Consider the following 27,969-nt stretch of genomic DNA (forward strand, 5'->3'; position numbering starts at 1 on the left):
AGCGCCGCCCCGCCGCCTCCCCGGGCGGGCGGAGCGAGGCGGCCGCGGTTGCCGCAGCGACGCGGGGGCGGAGCGGGGCTGCCGCGATGGTGGCGGAGCCGGGCACCACGGAGGTGCGCTCGCGGCACCGCTTCGACCAGGGCCGCCTGGAGCACTACCTGTGCCGCTGGCTGCCCGGCTTCCCGCGGCACTCCGCCGCGCCGCTCGCCCTCCGACAGTACAGGTACGGCCGGGCCGGGCCGGGCCGCGCGAGGGGTGCGCGGCGGCCGCCGTGGGCCGTTGGCGGGCGGCCGTTGGCGGGTGGCCGTTGGTGGGCGGCCGTGGGCCGTTGGCGGGCGGCCGTTGGCGGGTGGCCGTTAGTGGGCGGCCGTGGGCCGTTGGCGGGTGGCCGTTGGTGGGCGGCCGTGGGCGGGCGGCCGTGGGCCATTAGCGGGCGGCCGTTGGTGGGTGGCCGTGCGCTGTTAACGGGCGGCCGTTGGTGGGCGGCTGTTAGCGGGCGGCCGTGGACCGTAAGCGGCCGTTAGCCGGGCGGCCGTTACGCTGAGGGGCAGCCCGGGAGGCGCCGCCGCCGGGGGAGCCGAGCGGGGGGCGCCTTTGGCGAGGGGGGCGAGTTCTTGGTCTCGGTTGGGCTCGCTGGGCCCTGGTTCGCGGCTGGCAGTGCCGCAGAAGGCAAAGTTCGCCCTGACAGAGGGGGTGGCCTTTCCCCTAGGTGGCACCTGGGCCACTTAACGCAAGTCTCGGGTGGACTTTCTTCTGGTGGCAGAAGCCCCTGGGGTGCAGCCTGCCTGGGCACGTGCCTCCATGTTTGTCGCCTTTCACCTACTTATGGATCGTGGCTTATCTGCCTTTCATTGCCCAACGGGTGTCCAGAGTCACCATAGCGGCTTCAGGTGTCAATTAAACAAGGCAGGTACCAATGAGCAGCCTTGTGCTGGGCTGAGGTTCCCCTTAATGCCCTGAGGGCAACGTGTGGCACAAGTGAGGCCCTCGCTCTAGTTCCAAAACCCTGTTTGACAGGAGAAGTTTTTTTTGTAGCTGGCATTTCAGCAAATAGCTGATGTATCCTCAAAGCAGAAGCAATTAGGAAAAAATGGGATTCTGAAAATATATATATTTTAATTTCACAGTAAATATGACCTCAACTGCTTTATCTTAAGCTATCTCTAAGAAACTTTGCTAACCCAATTTTTGATTGTGTTCTGATGCAGTTCTGAAACATCCATCCAAATCCTTAACTTTACCCAATCTTCACAAATACTTTGATCTGAGGAACTTTACGAAGGGCCTCAGGAGAGCACCCAATAGTAAAATCTGCTAACAAGTTGGCAGTATTTATGCTTCTCTTACTTGATTCATCTTGTAGTTGCGCTTTAAGTCTTCAGTTAATCCAACACTTTATTGTGCCTGGTAGAGTGTTGGTCTGCACAGTGCACCTGCTGAACTCTTGTGTTGATTGTCCTCTGCCAGGCACGGGGAAAACAGAAGCCTCCTAGGGAGCATGAGAGCAAAAATTTGCTTGACTTTGTTTTTTTTTCTTTTTTCCCCCCAATAGTTGTCTAATCTTCCATTGGGCTACATCTTAACKATTCTTATAAATAATCCAGAATGGAGAGAGAACCGCATATGGATTAGCTCATTTTCCTCAGCCTTTAGGAAAATGAGGATCTAGGTGTCATGAAGAATTTGTCTAGAATGGTCTTCTCTTTACTTGCATATATGATTGAAAAGTCTAATTTCTGTGATTCTTTGTCACTGTAGCACTTGTTGGAATTGCTTTAGGCAATGCCTTATGTGTGTAAGTAGATGAATAGACTTGGTACTGGAGTTCATCAGTTACTTAGAGAGTTTTCTGTACATTTGCATTGTTGAAATTGCAGCTCACCAAAAGGAAAAAACGCTTATGATCTTATGCAAATTCTGCTCAGTTTGACTTCTTTCACACTAGGTAGTTTAAAGGCTAATACCATCCATTCACTGCAGACCTTCAAAACGATCATAATACCTTTTGCGGGAGGGGAGAGAATGTTATCTTCCTTTCACAAGAGAACAAATTACATCCACAGTGAAAGTAGACACCTTTCTTATATGTGGCAATAGCAGGTCTGACTTTGTAGGCTGTCACTAACATCCTTGTGAGATTTTATTTGAAAGAAAACTCTTGAGAAGAACTCTTTCTTGTGTCTTGCCATTCTGTTCAGGCCAAGTCACAGTGCACTTTTCATTGCTTATATTAAATGCTTGGGGACTTGAATTCATAAGTAATTCAAATCATCTTATTTGTAGCTCAGGCCAGTCAAACCCAACCTTTTATCTCCAGAAGGATGGGCAGTCTTATGTACTCAGGAAGAAGCCTCATGGTCCCCTTTTACCTGGAGCTCACAAGGTAAGTAACTTTCTTTGACAAGCACCAAACACTTTTTATTGCAGGTGTTTAAGTCCTATAAATGATGTTGCGACAGGTTTCAGTGATTATCTGTCTAAAAATGCAATGAATTAATGAGAGCATTTCCAGTTTTCTGTGTGATATGTGAAACAAAGCATTAAAAAGGATGATTTGTCGTGTACTGTGTTTAGCAAAGTAGTGATTTATGTTTGGGAACTTTTTACTGAAGCTAAATTTCTATATTTTCTTCAGATTGACAGAGAATATCATGTGCAGAAAGCCTTATTCTCAGCTGGATTTCCAGTCCCTGAGCCCCTGATGTACTGCAGTGATGTTTCTGTCATTGGAACAGAGTTTTATGTAATGAAGCATGTGCAGGTTGGTCAACCAATATGAAAGCATTTTTTTYCATTGCTATAAGCTGCTTTTAAATTATCTTAACTTCTCTGATGATAAGTATGTTCATAAGTTTGGGGAGTTTARTATGTATATCAGTATATCCTGAGGACACAAAGAGAAATAATTTCCTGATATTTTCAGAAAGTGCTACTTATCAGAAAGTTCTTAAATAGCTATTTATGTTATTTAAGCTTCAGCTTTTGCAAAGTGTCCTTCTCTTTGTGTTGAAGTATTCAGCTCAGCATTTAACCTTTTTACATTTTGAGCTGCCAGGAGGATTTCTTGAAAGGAGTTGAAATAATGTGTGAAAATCATAGGCATAAGTTAAGGGAGGTCAGGTGAGGCTGTAAAGTTATGCTGAATCCAATCCCCGCACCTTTTTAACACTGAAGATAGTAATCTACATAAAATCACATTTTCTTGAAAACTAATTTTAAAGAACTGAGATTTTGCTTGCTAGTCATATCTCAGCCTGCAACCTTTCTTGCTAAATATCAACAATTTGATTGTTTTAAAACTTAAAAAGTTACCAGGATATTGAGGAACATTTTTTTTAAGCCGATGAAAATGAGTAGAAAACCACACTAGAAAAGGAAAGTTTGTAATGCAGTAGGATCTTTGTTCTATAGTGGGATTTCTCAGTGAAGATTGGGGGAGCATCGTTCTCAGCTTTGTTGTCTTGTTTCTGTGTCTGCAGCACTGGGTTTGTAGCACTCACCCTCAAAACCTGTGGTGGGGTAGAGGAACCCAGGCCCTTTGTGAGAGCCAGTGACACTCGGCATCCAGAAGCTTGGCCACTTCTGTGTTTAATCATTGTGTGACAGCAGCTGTCAAGGGGAAAAAAAGTTATTTTTCTTAGCTATTAATGGGAAAGGCCAGAAGGCCAGTCTCCCTCATTCCATATTGATCAATTCCTCAGGGCTCAGCTTTCAGTGGACATCCTGGGCATAAAGGATTTGGGATTCCTGTGAAGCTCTTCACCTGTACTGGGCAAGAAAGATAGTAAATAGAGATCTTTGACTGCACTGGGGGCATTAGTTCACTGYATTGCTTCTGATATGCATAGCTTTCCTTCTCTCCTCCTGATGTGTATATCTTACCAAATACTTGATTTTATGATGCTTCTAGGGTCGCATCTTCCGAGACATCTCAATACCTGAAGTGGGCCCAGCAGAGCGTTCTGCTCTGTACATTGCAATGATAGAAACACTGGCCCTGCTGCACTCCCTGGACTTGAAGTCTTTGGGTCTCCAAGGATTTGGCAGAGGACCAGGATATTGCAGAAGACAGGTAGAGATCTTCAAATATGATTGTTTTGTCAAGTCTTTGAAAGTTTATTGAATTGCAAGCTAAAATATTAATGTCCCTTAAAAGTGACCATCATATTTAAGCTATTAAACAGCTTTGCTTTATTCAGTTATTTGTACAATTGCAAAATTATTGCTACATTCAAATTGCTTGTAATCTGCAAGTGGTGAATGTTATTCATTCATTTAGGTATAACACTGGATTTGGCTACGTAAGTAAGATTGGAATAAGAAATGGAGGAAGTCTTCATTGAGTCTTTTAATCACACAGTGCAAAGTGCGAAGTGACTGGGTTTTATTGAATTCACAAGTAACATAGTCAAAGCCCAGAAGTACTGGCTTCATAATTTTGTGCTTTTGAAAAACTTGTCAGTCAGTTTGAAAAAACTGTTTGAGTGTTTTATGTTTCTAGGTGTCAACTTGGAAAAAACAGTACGATGCTGCAGCTCATACGGATATTCCTGCCATGAACCAACTGGCTGAGTGGTTAGCAAACAACTTGCCCCCTGATGACAATGAGGAAACGCTGATTCATGGGGATTTTAGAATAGATAACATCATCTTCCACCCAACAGAGGTTCTGATACTTGTTTATACATGTCTAATACTACAGTAAGGTCCTTTTTTTGCTTGCAGCCCTACCAGTTAATAGGATGTTTACCTGATGCTTTAGTACGTGTTTTGTTCTATGTCTGTGTAAGGCCTGCTTAGAATATGTGCAGCATGAGTACTGATTCATCAAAGTTGCTTGACTCTCTTGGCAAATCATAATGCAAATAATATTTCTGTCCTTTGTATCCTGATGTTATACAACTTTAGAAAGTAAAAGTAGAGAACTTAACCTCTTCCATATGTTCTGGGCAAGGAGCTTAGGTACCTAATAGAGTACAAGTTTCTGTTGTAGGAGTTAATTACTTGGATCATTCATTAGATRTCCCTATTTTAAAGTCCAGAAACAAAACATTTCATGTATATAAATCCTGCTGGATGCACTGAAGAATGAAAAACATGCTGAAGGCTCACTTCACTAAACTACATAAGCATCTGCTCAAAAACCCCTTGAAATCTGCAGGAGGACTTGACCACAGCAGCTTTTGGAAGAGGATCTAAATGCATCATATGTGATATCAGTGGACGCAAAGAAAAATTTCTAGAAGCTACTTAGTTATGAAAGATGTGTAAATCATAGAGACCATTAATGTTCCTCATTCATCTTGAAAGGAAAGGAAGAGAGGTTTTCTAGTTTGTAGGAGCTATGTATCCATGCAATCAAATTTAGTTCATTATGATTCTAAGTTATTTGCTTGCTTGGTTGTGAGCAAAAGATATGCCTGCTATTTGTAGTCAAGACTCTGCAATAYTTGCAGAATATAGCAATTTTGGACTTGAAAATATGATTTGTGAAGTAGTTTTACTTCTGTAAGGGACAAACAGCCCTTTTATGATATAGAGATAGTAATTTTAAAATCGACTGTGATCACCTTACCAGGCTTAGCAACCTTATCTCATAAGTTAATCTTTAAGTAAAATAGAATATATGCATTCTGTGTTTTCTGTTTTTATTCCACTATTCATCATGAGATGGCAAGAGGTGTCAGAGAGTCCCTAGAATTAATTCTAAATCTATTCTGTTTCTGACACCTCTTCGTAATCAAGAGCAAAACGTATGCACCTTTGTTATTAATAAAATAGCAACCTTAATGTATTTTTGTTTACTTTTGTATTAGAACTGCTGGAAGATGAAATTGTAAATAGTCCGCAGAAATTGTTCCTAGGTATGCAGGAATTGCCACATAAGAAAGTCTTTCGTACCTAGTTCAAGATAATCAATAGTAAAGGATCATGCAGAGACACACATGGTCATGCAGGACTACAGGACAGCTAGACTACAAGCACTCATTGCAGATTATATCTTGGACTATATGAAGTGGATTGTATTTGGATTGGATTATATATAAAGGACTAGAAGCGAAAGAAACCTATCGATACTCTTAGGATTCTTCAGAATATTGTATTTCAAGCATATTTGGAATAGAACAGTTTGGAAATTTATGACAAGAAAGCCATTACTCGAAGGTGTATGGTATAGAATGAGTTTCTRCTGTTAACATGGCCGCTTGTCTACAACTACGTGAATCTTAAATGCCTCTAGATCCCATTGTGCACTGGTTTTACTGCAGACAGTTACAACGYGTGTGTCTAATTTTATATGGTTACCTCAGAGCACATTCCAGCAAAAATATTGTTGAATATTAAGTGGATTGAGCATTTGTGGATGTAGAAAATTCAACTTGTTTATCTGCTGTCATTCATGAGAGTTTTTATTTTTATTTAAGGCTCGTGTTTTGGCAGTGCTGGATTGGGAGCTTTCAACTGTTGGTCATCCTTTGTCAGATTTCACATATGCCACTTTCTTCTACTTTTGGCCTACATCGATGAAGAACTTAGGTGAAAGATCTGTCATTCGTTTCCAAGGAACTATAGGTATGAAGTTGTTTTGTTTTATTGAAATGTACTGCTAGTAGGGTTCCTTATGAGAACAGATAATCCTGTTGTAATATGTTGTTGTTAGATTAGCCACAGTAGTTAGTTTTACAAAGGTTATTTGTGAGCTTTCTTGGAGATACCAGAGGAAAATTTATTTAAATAGGAGCTTATTAAAAAAAAAAAAAAAAAGAAAAGAAAAAAAAAAGAAAAGGAAAGAAAATGTACTGCTAGTAGGGTTCCTTATGAGAACAGATAATCCTGTTGTAATATGTTGTTGTTAGATTAGCCACAGTAGTTAGTTTTACAAAGGTTATTTGTGAGCTTTCTTGGAGATACCAGAGGAAAATTTATTTAAATAGGAGCTTATTAAAAAAAAAAAAAAAAAAGAAAAAAGAAAAAAAAGAAAAGGAAAGAAAATGTAGTGCAATTTGTGTCATGGCTGGGGTGGGATGTGGAGTGGGAAGTTTTATGCTTGCCTGGAATTTTGACACTTCTATTTCTTTTCACCTCTTCATGTATTTCTTAGCTCATGAGAGAGGAGTCTTTTTTGTTCTTGTTTGTTTGTTTTCTTTACTGTGCAAGTTGAAGGTATCCTGAAGCTGAAAAAGCAGTTCAAATGTTTGAAAAACAATGTGGAAAAACATAGAAAATGTTGAGTATCATTAAAATATATATATATATATTTTTTTTTTTTAGAAACTCCTTCATTTGAAGAACTGATTTGCATTTACTGCCGCTGCAGGGGTATTAACAGTACTATTCCCCACTTGAATTTTTTTCTTGCTTTATCATATTTTAAAATAGCAGGAATATTCCAGGTAATACATTCACTGGTATTTTTCTGAAGTGATGTGTATTTTTATTATAAGTATTTATATATTAATAATACTTCTTCAGAATATGAATTATGTTTCAGAAATAGCTGAAAACATTGTACTCCAGTTTGTCCCTTTGTGGTCATGACTGATGACTCTCTAGGGTAAAGTTCCTGCTGCATGAAGTACCTTGTCTCAGATGTAGCTAAATGCTTAGGAGAGTACACTAAAGCAGAATAAGAAGTGGAAGTGTGAATTTTTTTTTTTTTTTTTTTTTTTGTTATCGATGTGCCAGTGTGCTGGCAATCCAAATCATTTGGATTTGTTTTGGATATTCTGGTTAGTTTAAATCTCATGACACAGGACCAAAGATATTAGTAAGGTTTTGCAGCATTCGTGAAAGTAGTCAACATGATATATAAATCACCTATACATGAAAAGGAGGCTGTGTCAACTCAGGCTTTTTTGAGGAAAAATGCACACATTAGTCATGACGTGACTGCAGGAGAAAATAAGTTTTGTTGATTGACTGCCAGTAGAAGAAATAGTTTTAGATTTTCAGCCACTGTAGGATATGCATACARTTTTATGAGAAGTTGCAGCGTGAACCCAGCTTAGTAACATAAACTTTCTGGTCTTAATTTGGGGTTAGAGTGTAGGTGTGGGCAGTTCATGTAGCTTTGGATAATAAGCATACATATACTGGTATCAGTTTAAGAACAGGCTGGGCTTGCTTGAAGTACTGTGTGCAAATACAGTCTTTATTTGCTTTTCTGGTTCTTGTGGGATTTCTTTAGTTTAGCTTAGGGGGCTTGAGCCTTTGCATTATATCAGATGGGACCAGAAGTAATGCTATCATATCTCGGTAAGCTCAGCTTGTAAGTCATAAAACTACATTGACTGCTGATGTATTTYCTATTATATATATTTAAGTTTTTGTTACCTAGCAGAAGAAATCAACTATCTGTGAGAGAGACAATATGAAGTGCCTGGTTGTACCACAGATGCCTTTCCTTTTGGTTTTAGGGCATATATGCTAGATATCTCCTTGGAAATGCTTCTTCAGAGAACAGTCATGAATTTGGTGAGATGGTGAAGCCTTTGGCGGAGAGAGGGCTAGAGCTCTCGAAAAGGTAGGAGATCTAAACTCCTGGCCTAAGGTCAAGCAAGTGCTTGCAACTCATTCACTGATTTAAATGCCCATATTAGGCAGCTTACATTGTTATCAGGGAAAAATTGGTGGTATTTCTTAATCTATTGGATATTCTTCTTTAGATCATCTTTCAGCAGCAAAGTAGATCACAGAATTTCAGGAGATGTCTTCCATCAAAGTGAGAAAGGGAAAGAAATTCTGGAGAAGGTAAAGCAGTTCATGGCACAGCACATATACCCAGCTGAGAAGGTAAAAGCCTTTAGCGTTCTTTTTATTTTAATTGACTTAGAATGTCCGTGTGGTTACGATGCTTAGCTGTGTGAAATATTTGTTCTTTTTTCCTTTCCTTTTTTCTGCTCCCTTCCTTTTTTCTCCCCCGCTCCTTTTTTCTCCCCCTTTCTCTGAATTTATATTCACAGAACCTTTATTGAAAGTACTACTTCTGTGAATTCTGGTATATTATCATAGACACCAGAACATTGGTGGGGTTGTTTGTTTGTTTGTTTGAGAGTTTTTTGTGAGTGTATTACTCACCTTCCTTTCTTTTGTTCAGAAACTGAGAGTAGCCAGAAAGCAGTTTCACAGAACAGCCTGGTACTAAGTACTGCCTTGTCTCTGCTGCTGCTYCTGTGCTTGTTGCAGCACACTCATTACACTGTGGCTGTCAAATTTCTTGACAGAAATGTCATAATTAAGTTAGAGAAAGTGAGTCGTCTTCTGCTAGAATAGGGACAAGCTTGTTGTTCTTCTGATATTTTTTGCCTTTGGTTTCACTTGCAACTATCCTGAGTTGTTCTTGTTCTGGAAAGGTAATGCAATGCTCTATGAAGTATTGTTGCATAATTTCTGTGGTTGCATATTGCCTTTTTTGCTGTGACTCTGCAAATCTCATGTTTTGAAAATATTATGATTTTGGCTTTTTTATTTGTGTCAAAGAAATATACTTTAGGTTGTCAGTTCAGAAAGGAAACTACTGCTTTTAGCCATGAAATGTTGAATGCTTCTGTTCCTTGTCTTTTAAAAAAGATTATTATTAAGGTATTATTTGTATAGTATTGAACATGATTCCATAACATATCAGTGTAGCCTCATTCTTAGATATATTATTAATAATACCAGTGAAGGTCTGAAATCAGAGAGTGGAAACAGAACTATCTAACTAGAGAAAGGGAAAATGAGGTGAAGCTCACTACTTCTTAATCTAGGGAAATGTTAAAAATGATTTATTTGGAAAGTTAATTTAATTTTCAGCTTAGTGGAAGCACAGGTGACATTTGTTGCCAAATTCAGTGTTTCTTTGGGAGTGATGGTTGATTGTGGTTTTCCTTTCAGGCAGAGGTGTAGAGAGCATACTAATCTAAATGACCTGTGAATATACATGCATACCACAAGAGATTTCCCATGATGTATTCAAAGCTTTATTGGTATCCAAAGCTTCTTAATCCCAAACTAGTTAGAGACAGACTTTTGTTCTGGAAGGGAATCTTTTAGGTAATTAGGTGTACTTGCTTTAGAAACAAGTGAATGAACCACAAATAGCATGAAAGTTCTATAATGAAGAGTGGTGCCCTTGTATGTTATTTCTGACAATGGGGCAGGCTTGCAAATCACCACTTGTAGGCTCTAGTTCTGGAATTCCCTTATTGTAGGGTTTTTATATGTAATAAAGGGAATCRTGTACTTTCATAAAATAAGCACACAAAAAATGCTTACCTGGAATTGAAATTTAGGATTACATTTCAGTRTTGCTGCAGAAGAAGAAGAATACGGGTACAGAGAAGGGAGTGTTTCTTAGACACTATTTTTTTTAATTGTAAAACTAGTACTGGGGCCAAATTTGAAGTGCCCCACTAAAATATATTTGTGAAAATACTACTCAAGAAATTATTTTGAGAGAAGAAAACTTGCATTCTTTGTGGTTTTACTCTATTAAAAGTAATTAACTAGCTTGTATATCTGGGTGTTGTGATAGGAAATCTATATGTTAAGTGCCAGTACCTCAGGCTAAGCTTTAATTGGTATTTAGCTTTCAGGTATATTTCTCCTAGTTGGTACCAGTTACTTGTATCTTCAGAAGCCATTGCTTCTACTTTTATCATCACATATTTTAAATCATTGTAAGCCATTTTCATGTGTGAAGTGCACTGATTTTAGTCATCTTCATGATGTGCTTGATGTCTTGTAAAATAGATTGTGGTTTAATTTTTGAATTAGTGTATAATATTAGAAGAAAGATAACTAGTTCCTTAAGTGTAAGGCTGAGAAACAAACCATATAATCATTTGTGTATGTTAATTGTGTATATGTATTTAATAAGCAACTTTTTGATTTCTCTCTAAGGAAATAATAAAATACTATGCTGAACATGGAGAAACTAAGGAAAAATGGAAGAAACCACCAGCACTTGACAGACTGAAGGTATTCAATAATATTCTTGTTCACTTAGCAATAAGAGAAACAAAAGCAGTGACATGAAGAGTAGGGAAGTTTGCTGTTGGAGAACTTATTCTGGCTTCAGCAGTGAAGAACAGTGAAAGGAGAGAAAGAAGTAAGCAAAGGAAACATGCAAGAGGAGATGAGACGTGCAAATGAAGGAGGAGAAAAGCAAAGCGAGTTCTGTAAAGGATATACCTCAACTTTAGCTCAAAGGCTGTATCTATTGAAAATAACTACTTGGGAAAAAAAATAAAAGGTCATATGTGTTGGACTGTGCTAGGCAGGAAGGAAGAAGATGGGTATCAGGCCAAACTTCACTGCAGGATGAAGGCTTATTGCTAGTGTCCTTTTCCTTTAATTCTTTCAACAGGAAATGGCAAAGGCAGAAGGGCTGTGGAACCTTTTTCTCCCAGCTATCAGTGGTCTCAGCCAACTTGACTACGCGCTAATAGCTGAAGAGACTGGGAAATGCTTCTTTGCCCCTGAAGTTTTCAACTGTAACGCACCTGGTTAGCAAGCCCTGTGCCTTAGTGACAATACTGAGAATGGTAGAAAGGTGGGCAGCTTATGCCATACCAGTTAGGTGTATCAAAAATAAATGTGCCTGCTGATTTCCTACAGACTCTGGAAACATGGAGGTCCTGCACATGTATGGGACTGAAGAGCAAAAGAAGACGTGGCTTGAGCCTCTCCTTGAAGGGAAGATTAGCTCTTGCTTCTGCATGACAGGTAAATTTCTGTTTAGAAGAGAATTATAGACAACTGGCACAATTGTCATAAAAGCCTATGAAAAACATAGTTGTTGTGTCTTAATCAGTTAATGCAGATAGTTCCACTGGGTTTCTGAGTGTGAACACGGAGACATCTCTGAGGTGTGACTGCAGAGTTACGCACTCTTGGTCTACTTCCGGAGCTCACTGTCTCGTTAGTTGCCAGGTCTCACTGGCAATTGGTATTTGCTTTCCACGTATTTCAGTTTATTTTGAATACTAATGAAATACAGGTTATTGTACAAAACAGATTTACAATAGTATGGACAAGCCAGATTCACAATAGCAGTTACCATTTGTAATATGCTTTGGGGATTCTCTAGAAGCATACATGTAGGTACCAGCATGACGATTTTGACTAAACTTGCGTAGCTATCATGTCATAATTGGAGTTTTTGAGGCATAACTCTAAAAATAACTAGTGAAACACATGATATACTTTATGTCTCAGCATTATATGCATTTTTACTCTTGGAATCTTGTGGCCTTCAGCACCTCTGAAAAACCTGACTTTGATATAGGAAGGTAACATTTAAATGTGTCATGTCAAAAAATTTGGCCTTCCTGTCTCAGCAGGAGTTGAGAGAACTTGGTCTTAGAGATGGACCCTTTCTTTGCCGCTCTGTTTCACTCTGTTTTCCAAGAGTAAAAAGGTGCTTTTACTGAAAACTTGAGAGAAATTGTCCTAACAAAGAAGATTAGTGTGAAAGGAGAAGAATGAATCTTTTCTGTTCAAGATCATTGCTGACACTGCTGACAACCAATTGATGTAACCTATTTTGTAAAGCAGTCAAGTTCTGTCAAAAAAGAGGCTTAAACCCCTTTTACTTTCACTTGAGAGCAGCCTAGAAAAAGGATGAGAAGAGATATGACTGTTATCTATATAAATAGTAGGTTGGAAGGGGGGGACTTAAGGGAAAGGGGAAGGACTTAACCTTCTTCCCTTCCAAACATTTTTATTTAATATAAAGGGTATTTGGGGCCCAAGAACAAGTCAACTTAAGCTGCCTATGAATAAAATATCACAAGAAAATGGATTGTCGCTGACCACAAGCAGTGAGATTTTGAAACAGCTTTTCCACTGGGAGCAATATAGTATGTATACAACATATGTCGATCCCTGTATTTGTGATGGTAGTACTAACTATATCCATTTTTTTTAACAYAGAGCCTGATGTAGCTTCCAGTGATGCCACCAATATGCAATGCAGCATTGAGCGAGATGGAGACAGCTACGTGATCAATGGCAAGAAGTGGTGGAGCAGTGGTAAGCACAGAAAATCTAATAAGAGTGGCTGAGTCTAAATTTCTTTCTTAGAATTGGTAAAACAAAAATATCTGAGTTCCAAGATAGACTTGGATGTTTTATTTATGAACCTTTGTTTGGGAAAACTGCATACTCTGCTCTGCTTCTGCAGTACTCGGGCTCACCAGGAGATAGGGCTCTTTGTCTCCTTTCTGGTGTTTCAGAGCTAGAGGGGCAGGGTATGAGCTGGACATCTTGCCTCTGCATCAGAACTGTTCCCTTGCTCTGGGGCAGTGTCTCCCAAGTGTGCATTGCAGTCCCTGAGGGGTTGGTGGGAGAATTGGTAGGAGATCAAGCACAAAAGATATTGGTCATAAAATAAATTACACGAATTTTAAAGAAGGGAGAGAGCAAACGTAAGACAGCGTGACTTGGCTTGTGTTATTTCTAATAAAATAATTAGGACAGTCAGATTTGTATAAAGACAGACATGGAAAAGGGACCGAGACTCTGCCAAGAGTTTGTGTTCCAGTTCTGTGTTCCAGCCAGGGTCTCCTATTCTGCCTTTTCTTTGGTGTGGTTAGTGGGGGATTTGGGGATCTTGAGGACCTTGGCTGTTTGTCTGGAAATTCCAGAAGCCTGCCAGCCTGGTCGCTATGTTCCCTCAGCAGCAACCAGTAGTAGTATGAAGATAAATCACAACTCGCATCTGCAGCAGGAAGTCACCTGCTTTGTAGAAGGAAGGGGCCAAACTCTTCTTGGTGGTGGCCAGTGATAGGACAAGGGACAATGGGTATAAGTTGAAACACCGGAAGTTCCATCTSCAGGTGAGGAGTGACACTGTGAGGGTGACAGAGCCCTGGCACAGGCTGCCTCGGGGGGTTGTGGAGTCTCCTTCTCTGGAGGTCTTGAAAACCCACTTGGATGCCACCCTGTGCCACATGCTCCAGGTGTCCCTGCTGGAGCAGGGGGTTAGACTAGATGATCTCTAAAGGCCCCTTCCAACCTCAGCCATTCTGGGATTCTGCTCTGCAGGGGTACCCTGCACTTGCTCAGTAAATACAGCATGGCTTAAACATGTCAGATTTGTGGTGTCCGAGTAGACCATTTGTGCAGCATGTGTCAAACACTTCTGAGTGCAGTTCACGCTGTCGTGCTTCTACAAAATACTGGACAGAAATTCTGTAAGCTTCTGACATCCAAAGGAGAGAGTGAAGAGGCCCGTTTCTTGTTTATACCACTGTTGTTTCTTGTCTGTTATTTTGGAAATTTTTCTTCCAGTCTATAACTGTGTGACTAGGAGCGGTCTCCAAGAATGAGAGACTCTTGCTGGCTTTCGTAAGCAGCAGAGGATGTGGGGCAGTGTGGCCTATCACTACTCTTTCAATTTGAAAGCTAATGTATCAAGACATTTGGACCGAGTCCTGCAATCCATGAAAAATTGCCACTTCCCTTGAATCTTGGCCAGCTCTGGACAGGAGTAGCTTTGTACCCCTCTATGAAAGAGTACAAATGCCTTCARGCATGAGCTCCACAAGGAGTCAGAGCCTTCTTCATTTTTCCTCATTCATGAAGCAAGGGCTCTGGCCTTTCAGATGAGAGATGTCAGTACGTACTAAAACAAAGCAAAGATAACGAGACGCACAAAATGGAAGCCAATGCAYTCTTCATATATATTTACATTTTATTACGTCTTCATATACTTTATTTTGGAAGATTATAATTATTGCAATGTCTGGTTCATTTCACAAATTCCTACTAGAAATTCCAGGCTGTGACTCAGAAGATTAACTTAACCCTTTTTCTTATGTTCTTGCTAATACTTTATACTATTTTGACATTTACAAAACCAAATCTTCACATGGTGCCATTCAGGGACATGGTTGAAACTGTGTGCCTGCTCAAAATGAAATGGCTCCTGGAATATGAGCACTTTCTGGAACCTTGGGCAGAGCAAAGACACTAAAAATATGGCAGAAGTAGGTAGGTAGGTTTTGTGTATACACACACACACACACACACACACACACACACACACACACACTCACTCACTCACTCACTCACTTGTTACCTTCTTGCTTTTGCAGGTGAGGGTTTCCCTATCCTTAACTTCTTCCTTAAGGATATAGCTGTCTGCGTCTGGCTCTTTGGCATGTAGTTTATCCTCCGCTTTCAGCCAGTGATGTGAGTTTTTTGAGCTAGGTATAAAAATTCAGAGCCCCTACTATGCACGTGAAAGCTGTAGACATGCAATAAAGGTACATACAAAACTCTGTATTTTTCTTATAGATCAAAATTAAGATATGTGATTGTGGCAAAATATAAGGCCATTCCTTGGTTGTCCTGATGCTTGTCGCCTAAGGATTTTTTGAGAATGAGAAGAAAGCAGAGCCATTTCTTAGGAAATGACAAGAATGAGTGCCTGGATAATAATTTCTTGGGAATCTAGATTCGGAACCAGAGAACTAGAATGTGGCTCTGGTGGGCCACTGAAGTCCAGAGTGAGCAGAAAATGAGAGAGAAATGAAAGGTCATTTTAGATAGATACTTCCAGAGAAGGACTTGTTGGTTTTCATGGGGGATGTTGTTAATATGTGTGTATATATAAGTGTATGTATGTATGGAAACATGCAATTGCTTCCTCCACCCCATTTTAAATCTCTGCTATGAACTGGTTCCTCATTTCATTCGTTGCTGCAAGGGTATCTATGGAATGATAGCTAGGGAAAAACAYGGAAATTATTTTTTTAGGAAAATGTTCCAAGCTGTTACAAAATACAGAAGCACGTTTACAAGGTTACATTTAAAAGGCATGAAAACATAACTTTTGTTATATAAGTTCCCGTACTGTGACTTTATTGCTGTTGGTTTCTTTTTCCATTTTAGGCAYGTATAGATTGTTGAATTCTCAACTACATAAAAGCTGTGACCCTTTTAAAGCATTTTTTTAACCTCACTATCTGCATTGGTTTCTAGCACTTTTGCTATAACAGTTCTYGCCTGCTGCTTGTTTTTGATCAACATGTTCTATTTTGAACTGCATTGTTGTAGTGTCTGGGTTTGTTTCTAGGTCTAGAAATTCRTCTGAAAGTTGACTTGCAAGGCAGATGTGGAAAGCATACATCTTCATTAGTAAATAATTCATTTGTTGAAGGAAAGTAATTGTCTGTCTATATAGTGAAGCTAACGGTTTCTTCTGTGTGATCTTCGTAATTCATAGAAATCTCTTCAGTTATTCCATTCTGTTGTTGTCTCCTCCTGTATCCATATTTTTTTGCAATTTTCAAAATATGTGTTTTAAACGAGGCTCCCAGGAAGACATACAGAAGAGGGTTCAGGCAGGCGTGGAACAAAGCAATGCTCTTGCTTACCTGGAGTGCAACATCTATCACTTTACTGGCGTGACAGTCAGTAATCAACAGGTAGATGATGTCTATGGCTCGCCAGAACTTAACAATGTTGTAAGGCAGCTGGGTAATAATAAAAGTGGCCACTACTGCCAGCAGAACTATGAAGGGTCTGGTTTTTTTAGCGTTTGGAGATTTGAAGATGGCTATTGCGGTAGCTGAGTAGCAGGTCAGCATAACTAGGAAAGGAAGCAGAAATTCCAGGATAATTTCCAGGATTTGAATGGTTGCTTTTAAGAGTGTTTCCATGTTCAGTGGAAATACAGGAAGACATTCATTCCTCTCGTTGTATTTCTTCACCTGGTTAAAAATCAGCTCAGGGACGCTGAGCACAAGAGCAGCCAGCCAGACCCAGATGCAGGTTATACTGCACTGTTTCCCAGCTCTTCTCTGACCTTGGGATTTGGAGATGGCCCTGTATCTATCCACACTGATGCAGGCCAGGAACAGCATGCCAGAGCTGAAATTCATGGTGTACAAGGAAGACGCGAGCTTGCACATTGCACTTCCAAGCTCCCAGCCCTGCACTGCATTTGCAGCCCAAAAAGGGAGAGTGAAGAGCAAGAGCAAATCAGCAATGGCCAAATGCATGATGTACACAGCCGTGTTAGTCTTTGGTTTCTTGCAGTAGGCAAAAATTGCTACCACTAATGAATTGCCAGCAACTCCAACGGTGAAGGCTAATGCATAGAACACGGGGAGGAATAATTTACTGAAATTCCTTACATCGTCTTTTTCACAAAGCAGCTCGTATGCGTTGTAATCTATCGCGGAGTTGAGCTCACCCTCAATCCAGTAATCAGTTGAGTTGTTCATAGCTCAGCCGTGCCTGCAAGACACAAGAAAGAAGTGCAACTTTCTTCTAAGTTCTAAAGTTTCTGTTGAAATCTAAAATTCTATCCCTAGGTTGCTTATAAATCTCCAATTCCAACAAGTTCGGTATGAGGAATACATTTGCAAACAGTCAAAGTATTGGAGCTAGTACAGAGCTATACAGTGACCGTGGCAGAACAGACCAGCTCTCGGCTGCTCCCGTGAATTGGGTGATGGAGCATGACCTGTGCAATGCCAGGGAAAGCGGATTCACTTGGAACATGCTCAACGCTGCAAGGGGCTTGGAGGGCACCTCGCTGGTTGCCACTTTGCAGCCCAGGAGCCAGCAGTGCTTAAACTGCTCTGACTCTGTTGCGTATGACCAAATTCTCTTGCAAAATTCATTTGTCTGCAGAATTTATTTTTCCTCCTCTATACAAGCTTAGCAAAGCAAAGTAGTGCTGGTCAAAGGCCCTGATTGCTATCACCACGTAGTGGATACGCAGCACTAACAGTTTAAAGCTGAGACGAAAGCAGCAGCATTTTGTGTTTATTTACATATTTTAGCAAGCGCAGGATGTGACTATAACAGAGGGAGAGCGTGCTGCTTTGTTGCTCAGGCACACCTATACATACCGGTCACTTAAAGCTGGCTAGTGGAATCAGCCACCTGGCTAGTGGAGCGGGCAGTGGAAGCAAATTACTTGGTTCAGTCTCCGTCCCCTGCAGYGCCCGGCTTTGTGCCCGAGTGGGATTGCTTATGGAATCACTGCAGCGTGGGTGCACTCATTCCCACAGCTGGAAACTTCTCAGCATGTTATGTATGGAAAGGAATCTTATCGTGTACATAACAACCCACAGATTCCCAAACAGCTCAGAACCTCAGCTGGTTCTTTCAGTTCATCTCATGACGTGACTTAATGCTACCAAACACTAAGGTTATGTTCTCACTGTCTGCCTAAGGGTGAAGTTTAAGTGTTTTTATCTTCAGACTGAATCTGAGGCAGGCTGTCCCCTACAGTATATTCTTTTCTTCCTGTAATTGTATGCRTCTTATCTTACTGAAAACTCTGCTGAAAACTCCAGTTCTGCAGGACTCCATTTTCTTGAAATAAATGGGATTAAGATTGCTCAGCAGCAGTGGCATAAAGCTGCTGAAAATGCAAAACAGATTTGTGTCTCATGTTCGGGACTGATTTGGAGGCCAATAGTATTGAAAACATATGCTGATATTCTGTCCAGAGCTATTATTTGGCATTTTTAAATTTGAAAAAAATCCAAATACTACAGATACTATTTTTGTTTTTTAAACAAAGTTTTAAATGAAGAGTTGCTGAACCCTTCTAAACCCAGTAGCTCTTCAAATTTTTTTCCAAGTGTTCTCCATCTCTCATTACAAATAACTTATTGATCTCATACTCAGGGATACAGACCAAATACTTGGAAAGAATGAATAACTTTCCCCCTTGCTTGATATTTATATATTTCTTTTCAGTGAATCATCTATCTAAATTTAAAAACACTTGCTAGTTAGAAATGAACTCTTTGGCTTGGTTTTGATCCTTAATGACTTTGTTGAACTTTCACGTCAACATTTCCAAACACTTTAAACTACTTTAAACAATAAATTTGTTCTGACTCCTGTCATCTGACATTTATTTTTGCATAGGTAAGGTGTGCAGAATAGAAAARGAATTAATTTTATTCCTTATCTTGGTAGATTGTGCCTACCTTCCCAACCATGCAGGTTAGCAAGATTTTTTAACAGCAACTACATTTTAAAGCTTTATAGTGGTTTCCTAAAAGAGATTAAAATGGACAGAAGCAAATATTCCTTCTTCACCAGAAGAAAAACTGCAGTACGGAGAGTTTAATCCATTTAGTCAAGATTAGAAGCAAATTAAAAGTTAATTGCAAAAGGTTTGGCTGTACTGTAAGCACTTATTACAAAACCCATCTGGGGATGTTTGTTTAAATTGGATCACTGGCAGATATGTTTRACAGCAAAGAGATAAACAGACTTTTTGGTGCAGGCTTGCAGAAGTCTGGGTGCCACAGAGCAGTCTGGCAGTGCGAGGGAGCCGGCTCCACTGCCTCACTCTGGTTTTGGCTAATCTGAATTCTTGGCAGCACCAACCATTATTTAATACTCAACAGTTGCTATTTCTCTCAAAATAATACAATCATGTTCTGGCTGCCCTTTCTGTTCATATTTGTCATTTCTGTGCATTCTGTTAGACACCTCTTTTCTAGGGGGCTGATTAATAGACAGCTTTRCATGTCTAGATGATGAATTCAGTTAGCATTCCTAGCGTAAACAGATTTTGTTCTTTGGAATGAATTGATCAGTAACCTGCTCTGCTATTTAACRCATTGGTTTTAAAACTTGAAATGAAGAGATACGCTAGCGAAATGTTGATTCTCTGTAAAGCCAACCTCCATAACGTCTAGTAAGAGCAAATCCTGCCTTTTCTACTTATATGTAAGGTCAATATATCATAATTAATACAGATTAGTAAAGAYTAAAAGGAAACTAACCTTTGTCAGCAGCCGGTAGCTGGTGCTGCAGTTGAGAGGAGCTTCACTGAAAGGATCTCAGTGGGTCTGGCACATTACACTTTGTTTTCCAGCACCACACCCTCATCTGGAAGGCAGTTGCACTTTCATTTTGTCTTGCCACTAAAAAAAAAGAGCAAGTCCTGCGTTTTTGAAAGCCCTGCTCTGTGTGAACACGCGTTTCCTGCCTTCTTCCCTGCTCCAGCTAGGCTGCAAGTGCTCTTTGGAAAGTCAGGGATCTTACTATTTCACTAGCTAATAGCTTGTTTTTACCTAAAAGGCCAAATATTTTTTACAAAATCGGAAGCTTTTTAACAAGTCACACACTTTAAAGGTGTAAAGGAGAGGTCAGCTTGGGGCAGAGACACCAATGAAAAATCAGTATGTAATTTCATCTGAGCAGTATTGCAGTTTCGATAGATGCCTGCACAGGCTTTGAAGGGATTCTTATTTTAAATAACTCTTTAGCAGGGTGTACTAGAAGGGCATGCTTCATTTTTTGAGTGATTTGAAAGGATTTTGGCTCTTTGCGTGGCTATGTGAGGGTGAACAAAACCAGGGATATGGGAGGGAAGAAATATAAGCAGTGGCAAGTGTTTAACCAGAGATAGAGCGGGTAGCCCTGCAGCCTGGGAGCGAGTTCACAGTTTAGGTGAGTGCTTGATAGTGTTTGTACAGGCCCTGCAAGCAAAGCRGGAAGGCAAGAGGGAAAACAGAAAGATACCGTTCCTGCCATTTGCAGTTTTCCTTCCCTTTGCAGGGTGCTGTCTGGCTTATGAAAAGCTGATGCTATTACAGGAAAGAGAAGATGGAAAAGTTCTGCGGTCACATGCAGACAGTGTTACCTCTGTGCTGAGGAATGGACTCTCATAATAAGAATTCCTAAAATGACTGTAAATTATTTGAGTTTGCACAGCCTGTTCAGCATCGTATTATTTTCTTGTATATGGGGAGTATCAGGGGCCTCCCACAGCCTTCCAAGGACTTTGTTTTGTATGGATTTTCCTATATCTTATAGAAGCAACCCTGTGAATTTCACTAAATGCAATATTGATACCAAATAATAGAGGTTTAGAGCGGATTTGGGTTCAGGTTTTTCTCTTGGCATCCTGACTGAAAGGATAGACTTGCTACAGCTGGACTAGCCACATCTGTCAGTGCTTAAACTGCTTTGGAATTTGCAAAAGGAAAGAATTTCTAAATGAAGAGCAAATAAGAGTGCAGCAGGCAGGTGTTTGCTAGTGCTTCTAGCTGCATTTGAATTCACAGAAGGAAAGCAAAATAGGTTGGGAAAAGAAATAGAGACTGTGGAAAGCGCTTTGCAGCACCATGCATGTTTCTGTATTGCTTTCCTCTTGAGTTATCATAGTACTTGTGTTCTTTGCAATAGCTAAGGACAAAAGAACTTTGCAGTAGATAAGGATGTTTTGGTGGCTTTGGTGACCTGCCTTTTTGCAAGGACTGTCGCTGCTTAGAGGCCTGAGCCATCTCTCTTTAAAGCCCAGAGGGCATCTTGCAGTTCCTTATCTCCACATGGTGCCCAACACAGTTAGAAAAGCACGGGCAGGATTGAGAAGACTCCCAAAAACTACATGTGTGCCGTGCATGGGGAAAAGTACTCGTGCCATCAGTGGCTAGGAGGCCCTGTGGGCAGGCTGGAGCAAAGCAACTCTGTAAAAACTTATACAAAAGTTTATTAACATATGCTTAAAACTGACCTTCTAAAATCTCTGCTCTGTTTGTTGAATTTTGAGTTTCTAGGCAAGCTGCTTTCAATTCTTGCAAAAATGACAGTTTTTTTCCTACTCTTCCCCTTGTCCTCCTACARCTTCTTTGATTCCTGTAAATAAAATAAAAATGTCACTTACAAATGAGAACTTTATTTAATTCAGACCTTCTGCATTTGTTCCAAAGCACTGGAGTCAGCCAGAGTCTTGCCTGAGATGAGAAGCTGTTTCTAGTGTTTATGGTCAGTGTTGGGTAAAATTTATTTTGTGCTTTCAGTGCTTCGGGCTCTAAGGAGCAGAAAGGCCAGGAAGCCATTTGGCATGTTCAGAGAGGAAAAATACATAGGAAACTGAATTACTCATTTGCCTTCCAAGAAATTATTTGTACGGGTGATCTAGGAGTTCTGACCAGATGTCCAGCTCGCTGTGAGCTCTTTGCTAGGTTCAACATAAAAGCTTCTTAATTTTTTTTTCTTTCAAACAATGTGGTGAAATTCTGTCTTTGGAGGTTGTTTTTGAGACAGAGATGCGAGTTGAGGACAGTTTATAAAACTGTTGGAGCAGTCATTACAGAAAGTCAAAATACCTTTTGCTGTAATTCTCATTTCAAGGTGAATGTGATTTAGAAAATGCCACTTGTGCAAATCTTTACCTGCTGTGGAGAAGGAGAAAAGTCAGAGAGCTCTTAAGAGTGTAGAATTGCTCTTGGCAGGCGAGCTTACTGTAAAACAGCCACTCTTTTATTCTTTAGCTGGTCACCTGCTTCCTCTAGCTGCCCAAATGGGACATCTCTTTGACATACCCCTTTTTCTTAATGGTCTGATTCCACTCTCTTCTCATTCCCCAATTTTCACTCAGCTATTTTAGCTCATCAGGGCTGTGCAGCTTTGAGGGTTCACGCCACAAGTAACCCCGCTTTTAAAGCCTGTTACAAGCAGCGTGTTGCGGAAGAGGAATATCAACAACCAGCAGTCTCTGTTAGATAYTGAAAGGAATGAAATTCTTCCTTTTTCCTAAGAAATTTTTAAAGAAAAAATAAAATTGTGAGGATTAAATTTTCTTAGAAATATGATGCAGTTTAAACTGGGGCAGAATCTTCTTTTAGGACTTTTCCATTAAACTTCGAGCTTTCCTGCTACAAAAACATGTATCAAATAATGTTGTCGTTGAGTTGAGATGCCGGCAGATAATTTTCAGATAACAATTTCCACTGAGATTTTTGTTTGAAGAGTAAACTAGAATCTTTCTTATAAAGGGAGGAAAACCCCTTCATCCAGAGAAGTTGCCTGAAATAGTAGCCAAGTAGTCATGGAACCTCTTATGCTAGTCTAATTTGCCAGATTTGATGGCTATGATGTGGTCAACATTTCATTTCTGCATAGATGCCTTTAGCCTTTATAGCTTTAAGAAGCTTTGCTTCTGAAGTTCAGCATCTAACCTTCATGTGTCACACTTGGTTGCTTAATTTCTGGGGGGCAGCAGAGATAAGTAGATTCCTTTTCAAGTACCTTCTTGTCCTCTCTTAGTAGGAATAGAAGTGGAGCCAGGTCCTGGCAGGGTTGGATGTTTGGCTTCTGAGCCTTCACCTCCCGCAAGTCAACTCCCTTCGGCATGTTAAGCAATAAGATGCATCAGCCGCATTGCTCAGGGTGTAAACACAGAAAGGCCCTGCAGCCTTTTGTCCCTGTAGCACGAAAGGAAGAGCGTGCAGTCGGTTGATATGAAACTTAATGCTGCCACATGGGCGTTTTTTATATTGGAATTGTTTATGATTGTGATTTTTTTTTGCTTTTTAGGTGCTGGAAATCCAAATTGCAAAATTGCCATTTTAATGGGCAGAACCCCAAATTCCTCAGCCTCCAGGTATGGCTATCTAGGCTATTCAAAGACCTACCTAAACTTTGCTTTGCAGAGCAGTTACTGCTTACAAAAACTTCATTAAGTGGAATAGTATTAGTTGCTTTGATCTGTTGGATGTGGTCATGATTTACAGGGGAATTTTAACGCTCTGTGATGTATCTGTTTAGAGAAAAGTRTGTCTGACCAAGCTCCTATTTTGCTGTTGACTGAAGTCTCCCAACCTTCYCACTGTCACTGTCACTAAGCTACATCTGTGTGTTTTCCTCTGCTGTGCACCAGCTCAAGTGTTTGTGCAGCTACATGATGAACTGAATCCAGAAAATGCTTTGGGTTCACTGCCTTCACAGTGAACCCAAAGCCAGTGCCCTGGCCACATTGTTTTTAACCTGGATCGCTCCTCTGACCCGCAGGAGAGTGGAAAACCTTCCTTTGCTGGCRGTGTTGGCTTGTCTGAACCAGCTTACACTGGTGGTGAAACTGATGATAAAAGCAAGCCTTTTTAGAGCGTTGCTGAAGAGGCTGAATATAAGTGCTGTGTTTGGCACCTGAAGTTAGGTCAGGGAGCACTGCGGGATGTGTGTCCCTCTGGTAGCAGGCAGGATGGCTGTGGTCGGTCTAGGCAAACCCAGCCATTGCTTTAGGCAAGCGCTAAGCTGAGGCTGTAAGCTAAAAAGTGAAGGTGGTGGTGGTGGTCTGGCAAAGTGGCCAAAGTTGCTGGAATTGATGAGAACTTTTTGCTCTTGTTTCCACCAGGTACAAGCAGCACAGCATGATCCTTGTTCCTATGGACACTCCAGGGCTGAAGTTGATAAGACCCCTCTCAGTGTTTGGCTACCTGGGTAAGGAGGACATGTTTATCGGCTGGGTTTGTGTTATTTGGTCGCGATCATCTCGGAAGCTGCAGTAATACTAACAATTGCTGAGTATGAAATAGGCCAGGAAAATGCACATGTAGAAAAAGGGATAGGAATCAAAAGCCTATATGTTGTTGTGTGTTTGTTTGTTTTTTAATGCATGCACCAGCCTCCCTTGTTTTACCCTCTGTTGTGTTTTCTGCATTATTTGTAGATGAAATCCATGGAGGACATTTTGAGATACACTTTACTGATGTGCGAGTACCTGTCTCTAATATTATACTAGGTAAGTTTCAGTATTAATACCTTTAGATATAATGATAGCATAAATTTTAAGAAACAGTGGTTTGTTTTATAAGTCACCATAAGTTATTGCAGATACCTGGTAGGGTATTGTTTAGGTAAGATAAGTAAGCCAAGCTCTACAGCTCTTTCCCTGAAGCAAAGCAGAAAGGGTCAGTTGTACACTTGCCCTAAACCCAATTTTCATAGATTTTACTGTTAAAGAACCAGAGTTCTGCTGTAGTGTGTAGCTGTGCTAACCTAGGTGCCTGTAAGCACTGGGGAAAAAAAAAAAAAAAAAGGGGGCAGGGCAGCACTTGTGACTTGGTGGGTGGAGAACTCTGCTGCCCTTGCACTTGTGGAAGCCAGGGTTTACATAGTTCCTTCCCAGCTACATTTCTTTCCCGGGAGAACCTTCTTGCTCAAATAGATGTTAGATCTGGAAACCTCAATTCGTTTCCTCAGATTCTCAAACAAATCTCATAAATGTATTCTGCAATGTAAGCTTAAATAATATTTCAGTTAAAAGAAACATATCAGACCCTCTCAGAACTCAGRGCCCTCTACAGCTTAGCGTGCTGTAACTAGTATTAACAATGCATCAGTATAGATTTAGCTAAAGTGAACAAACCCAACAATCCTGCAAAAGCAACTTGTAAAGAAGTGACGTCCAGCTGCCCAGCTGGGTGGCCACTTCAGAGCCAGGGATGTCAAGCAGGAGCRGGCTGATGGGCACGTGTGTATTCTCTTCAACCAGGTGAAGGAAGAGGGTTCGAGATAGCTCAGGGTCGCCTTGGGCCGGGCCGCATTCACCACTGCATGAGGACGATCGGGGCCGCTGAGGCGGCGCTGCAGATCCTGTGCCAGCGGGCAGCAGAGCGGGAGACCTTCGGCAAGCGGCTCTACCGCCACGTAAGCCGGGCCCGCCGGGCCTTGCCCTTGAGCGCCGCCGCTCACCGGGTGCCTCTGGGAACGGAGGCTGCGGCGCGGGGCTGAGCCCGCGCTGCGCCGCGGCTGCGTCTGGCCGGCTCTCGTGGTGAAACGCTGGCACCRGAGCACAGTGATTACTGTATTTGGTTAAGGGGAGTAGGGAAAAGAGAAAAGCTCCCTTTTTGTAGGGAGCTCTAGCATTTGCTGGTGGGCCTGTTGGATTTTGTGTGTTCCTGATTCTCATCCAAAAGATAAGATGAATTTATYGGAAAGGAACAAGTATAGGCAATGGAAAGAGGAAACTGAATTAGTGTCTGGCACGGGCCGTAGAAAAGGCTTGTGCAGATGCAGAGAGAGGAAGCTTCTCTGTTTGCGTTATGTCATGGCCAAATTTCCACTCCCTGCCATGAGCTAGAATTACCATAAGCGGGTGSAGAGAGCCCAGGGTTTCTCAGAAGCCCCGTGAGGTTAAATAACATTTGACAAAGCTGCAGCCAGGTCGCGTGCGTCAGAGGCGCAGCTGGGGTAGGGACCATGGTTCTTCCCAGCTCCAGGGCGCTTAGCGACGTGACGCTGTTGGCTCCCCTGGTGACAGGCTCTCCCCTTGCACATGGGGAGGCTCCAGCGGCTTCAGTGCCAGTAGGCACAACGCTCTTAGGGAACAGTTTTCTAACAGGGCCCCCAAAGGCCACTTTCAAAATCTTTTTGCATCATGGGCCTCCTTGTTCTGCATCGGCATGGCAGGGCCAAGGCAGGGGCAGTGAGTGCAGCTGTTGGTGGGGGAGGAAACAGCCCTGCTCGTCCTGCTGTGCTCCTCTGGCCCCTGCACTGCACAGGGGAAGGGCAGAGCCTGGCTGGGAGTAGGGGGAGCAGGTCGAGGATGGCGGAGAGTAAAGAATGGGCCCTGAAGGGCTGCAGGAGGGTGGGTTGCAAGGTGCCTTGCCAGGGAAATGAGCAGGAGTCTGTATTTTTTTGCTCTTGCGCTTTCCTGCCAGGGAGATTGCTGTAGCCTTAGCATTTGTATCAGTCACAGGGCGGGGGTTTTTGTTTTGTATCAGATTGTGTGTCAGAGTAGCTTTAGTTCGCACCAAGACACCGCTAAACAAGTGGAAATGCAGAAGCTGAGGAATCTAAGAAGGGTTTGCGGTAGGGCAGGCYGCCTTAGCTGACTTTCTGCCCGTTTGCTTGTCCTCTCTCTTCAGGAGGTGGTTGCCCACTGGATTGCTGAGTGCCGCATCGCCATAGAGCAGGCCCGGCTGCTCACGCTGAGAACGGCCAGCATTATCGACCGGCTGGGCAACAGGCACGCGCGGAAGGAGGTGACTTTCTTTCCTGGTGGAATAGGAGTGGGTGACAGGCAGGGAACGGGGGTACTGGTGCATTTTCAGAAGGCAGCTGCTTGAAATGTGAGCTGCGGTATTTCCTGAAAATTTGGCCTTCTGGCACAACTTCCTCTGGAAGGCAGATAAAGGAGCTAAGAGTCCATCTTAAGGTTAACAATATTGGAAAGTTCTCTCCCTTTGAAGACTTCCAAGATCAAGCTGATGAGGTATTTAAAAATGAAAGAAGCAAAAGCATTGCTCAATAGTCTGTTAACACAAGGCTGTAGTTCTGGGTAGTCATTGCCATTAATCTTACTTTATGTACTGGAATAGGGACAGTAGAGCTGTCTTTCAGTCTAAAGAGCACATCCCGTCCTGGGTACACTGAGGCTTCGATGAAACTGTCACCTAAACATCCCCCTCCCTCCCTTGTAGGGCTGATATGTGAGTTCTTTTAACTGCAGGTAGCCATGACCAAAGTGGTTGTGCCCAGAGCTGCCCTTAAAGTGATCGACCGTGCAATCCAAGTCTGTGGCGGAGGTGGAGTGTCCCAGGATTTTCCTTTGGCGGCTATGTGAGTAGGAAGAAGACTTATCTTCTTTAAAGACCATATGGTTTTTTAATGCATGTAGCTGCCTGCTCACCTCTGATAGCTTGTGTAGTAGTAAGCTTGACTAAGGGGAGGCTATGAAACATCAACTGCTTTTGATAAAGCAGGTGCAGGGCCCCTGCTTGCTGTAGCTGCCGTGCAGGCCTTAGTGCCCCGCAGGCACTTAGTGCTTCCTGGTTGGCAGGCCTCCCCTCCCCACCTAACTGAGGCTCCCTACACAGGTTTGCTAGCATACGGAGCCTGCGCCTGGCCGACGGGCCCGATGAAGTTCATCTCTCCACCATTGCCAACTGGGAGCTTCGTGACCAGTCCAAGAAGCTAACTGCAAAAATTTAATGGCCCCCACCGGGCATCACCTACAGGGGGAAGATCACGGAACGAGTGTAGTGTTCAAAGCAATAATYCTGTTAAAGCCAGAGCTGGATGACTACAAAAGATTTGCTTCTGGCTTGAAGCAAGGTGTATTCCTATAACCCTTCCTTATAATCACTGCACTTACAGATCAGGGGCKTGGTGGAAGGCTATAAAATTTCACATCTCTGAAAAATATTTCAAATGCTCTAAACTCTCTGAATTCTTTATAGCATTAAATAAAATTCATTTTCTAACTGA

The 27,969-nt window shown here is 41.7% G+C and overlaps 2 protein-coding genes across 2 annotated transcripts; one reads left to right on the forward strand and one right to left on the reverse strand.

The window, feature by feature from the left end:
- The first annotated feature begins 86 nt into the window (after positions 1-86).
- Positions 87-27,942, forward strand: ACAD11 (acyl-CoA dehydrogenase family member 11). The gene is made up of 20 exons (XM_026034822.1): positions 87-223; positions 2,284-2,383; positions 2,636-2,761; positions 3,911-4,072; positions 4,502-4,666; positions 6,426-6,573; positions 7,273-7,394; positions 8,418-8,524; positions 8,667-8,793; positions 10,885-10,962; positions 11,351-11,489; positions 11,602-11,709; positions 12,919-13,017; positions 23,296-23,362; positions 24,113-24,198; positions 24,428-24,499; positions 25,253-25,407; positions 26,628-26,744; positions 27,212-27,321; positions 27,579-27,942. Exons 1-20 carry the CDS (start codon positions 87-89, stop codon positions 27,691-27,693), a joined length of 2,340 nt encoding a protein of 779 aa, XP_025890607.1. The 3' UTR covers positions 27,694-27,942.
- ACKR4 (atypical chemokine receptor 4) lies at positions 16,147-19,842 on the reverse strand. Its single transcript, XM_026034824.1, has 2 exons — positions 19,755-19,842; positions 16,147-17,232 (listed from the first exon to the last, which is right to left on the reverse strand). Exon 2 carries the CDS (start codon positions 17,217-17,219, stop codon positions 16,167-16,169), a length of 1,053 nt encoding a protein of 350 aa, XP_025890609.1. The 5' UTR covers positions 17,220-17,232; positions 19,755-19,842; the 3' UTR covers positions 16,147-16,166.
- Positions 27,943-27,969: the final 27 nt, after the last annotated feature.

The sequence above is a fragment of the Nothoprocta perdicaria genome, unplaced genomic scaffold (assembly GCF_003342845.1).
Source record: "Nothoprocta perdicaria isolate Ctin4 unplaced genomic scaffold, notPer1 scaffold_150, whole genome shotgun sequence".
NCBI lineage: Eukaryota > Metazoa > Chordata > Aves > Tinamiformes > Tinamidae > Nothoprocta > Nothoprocta perdicaria.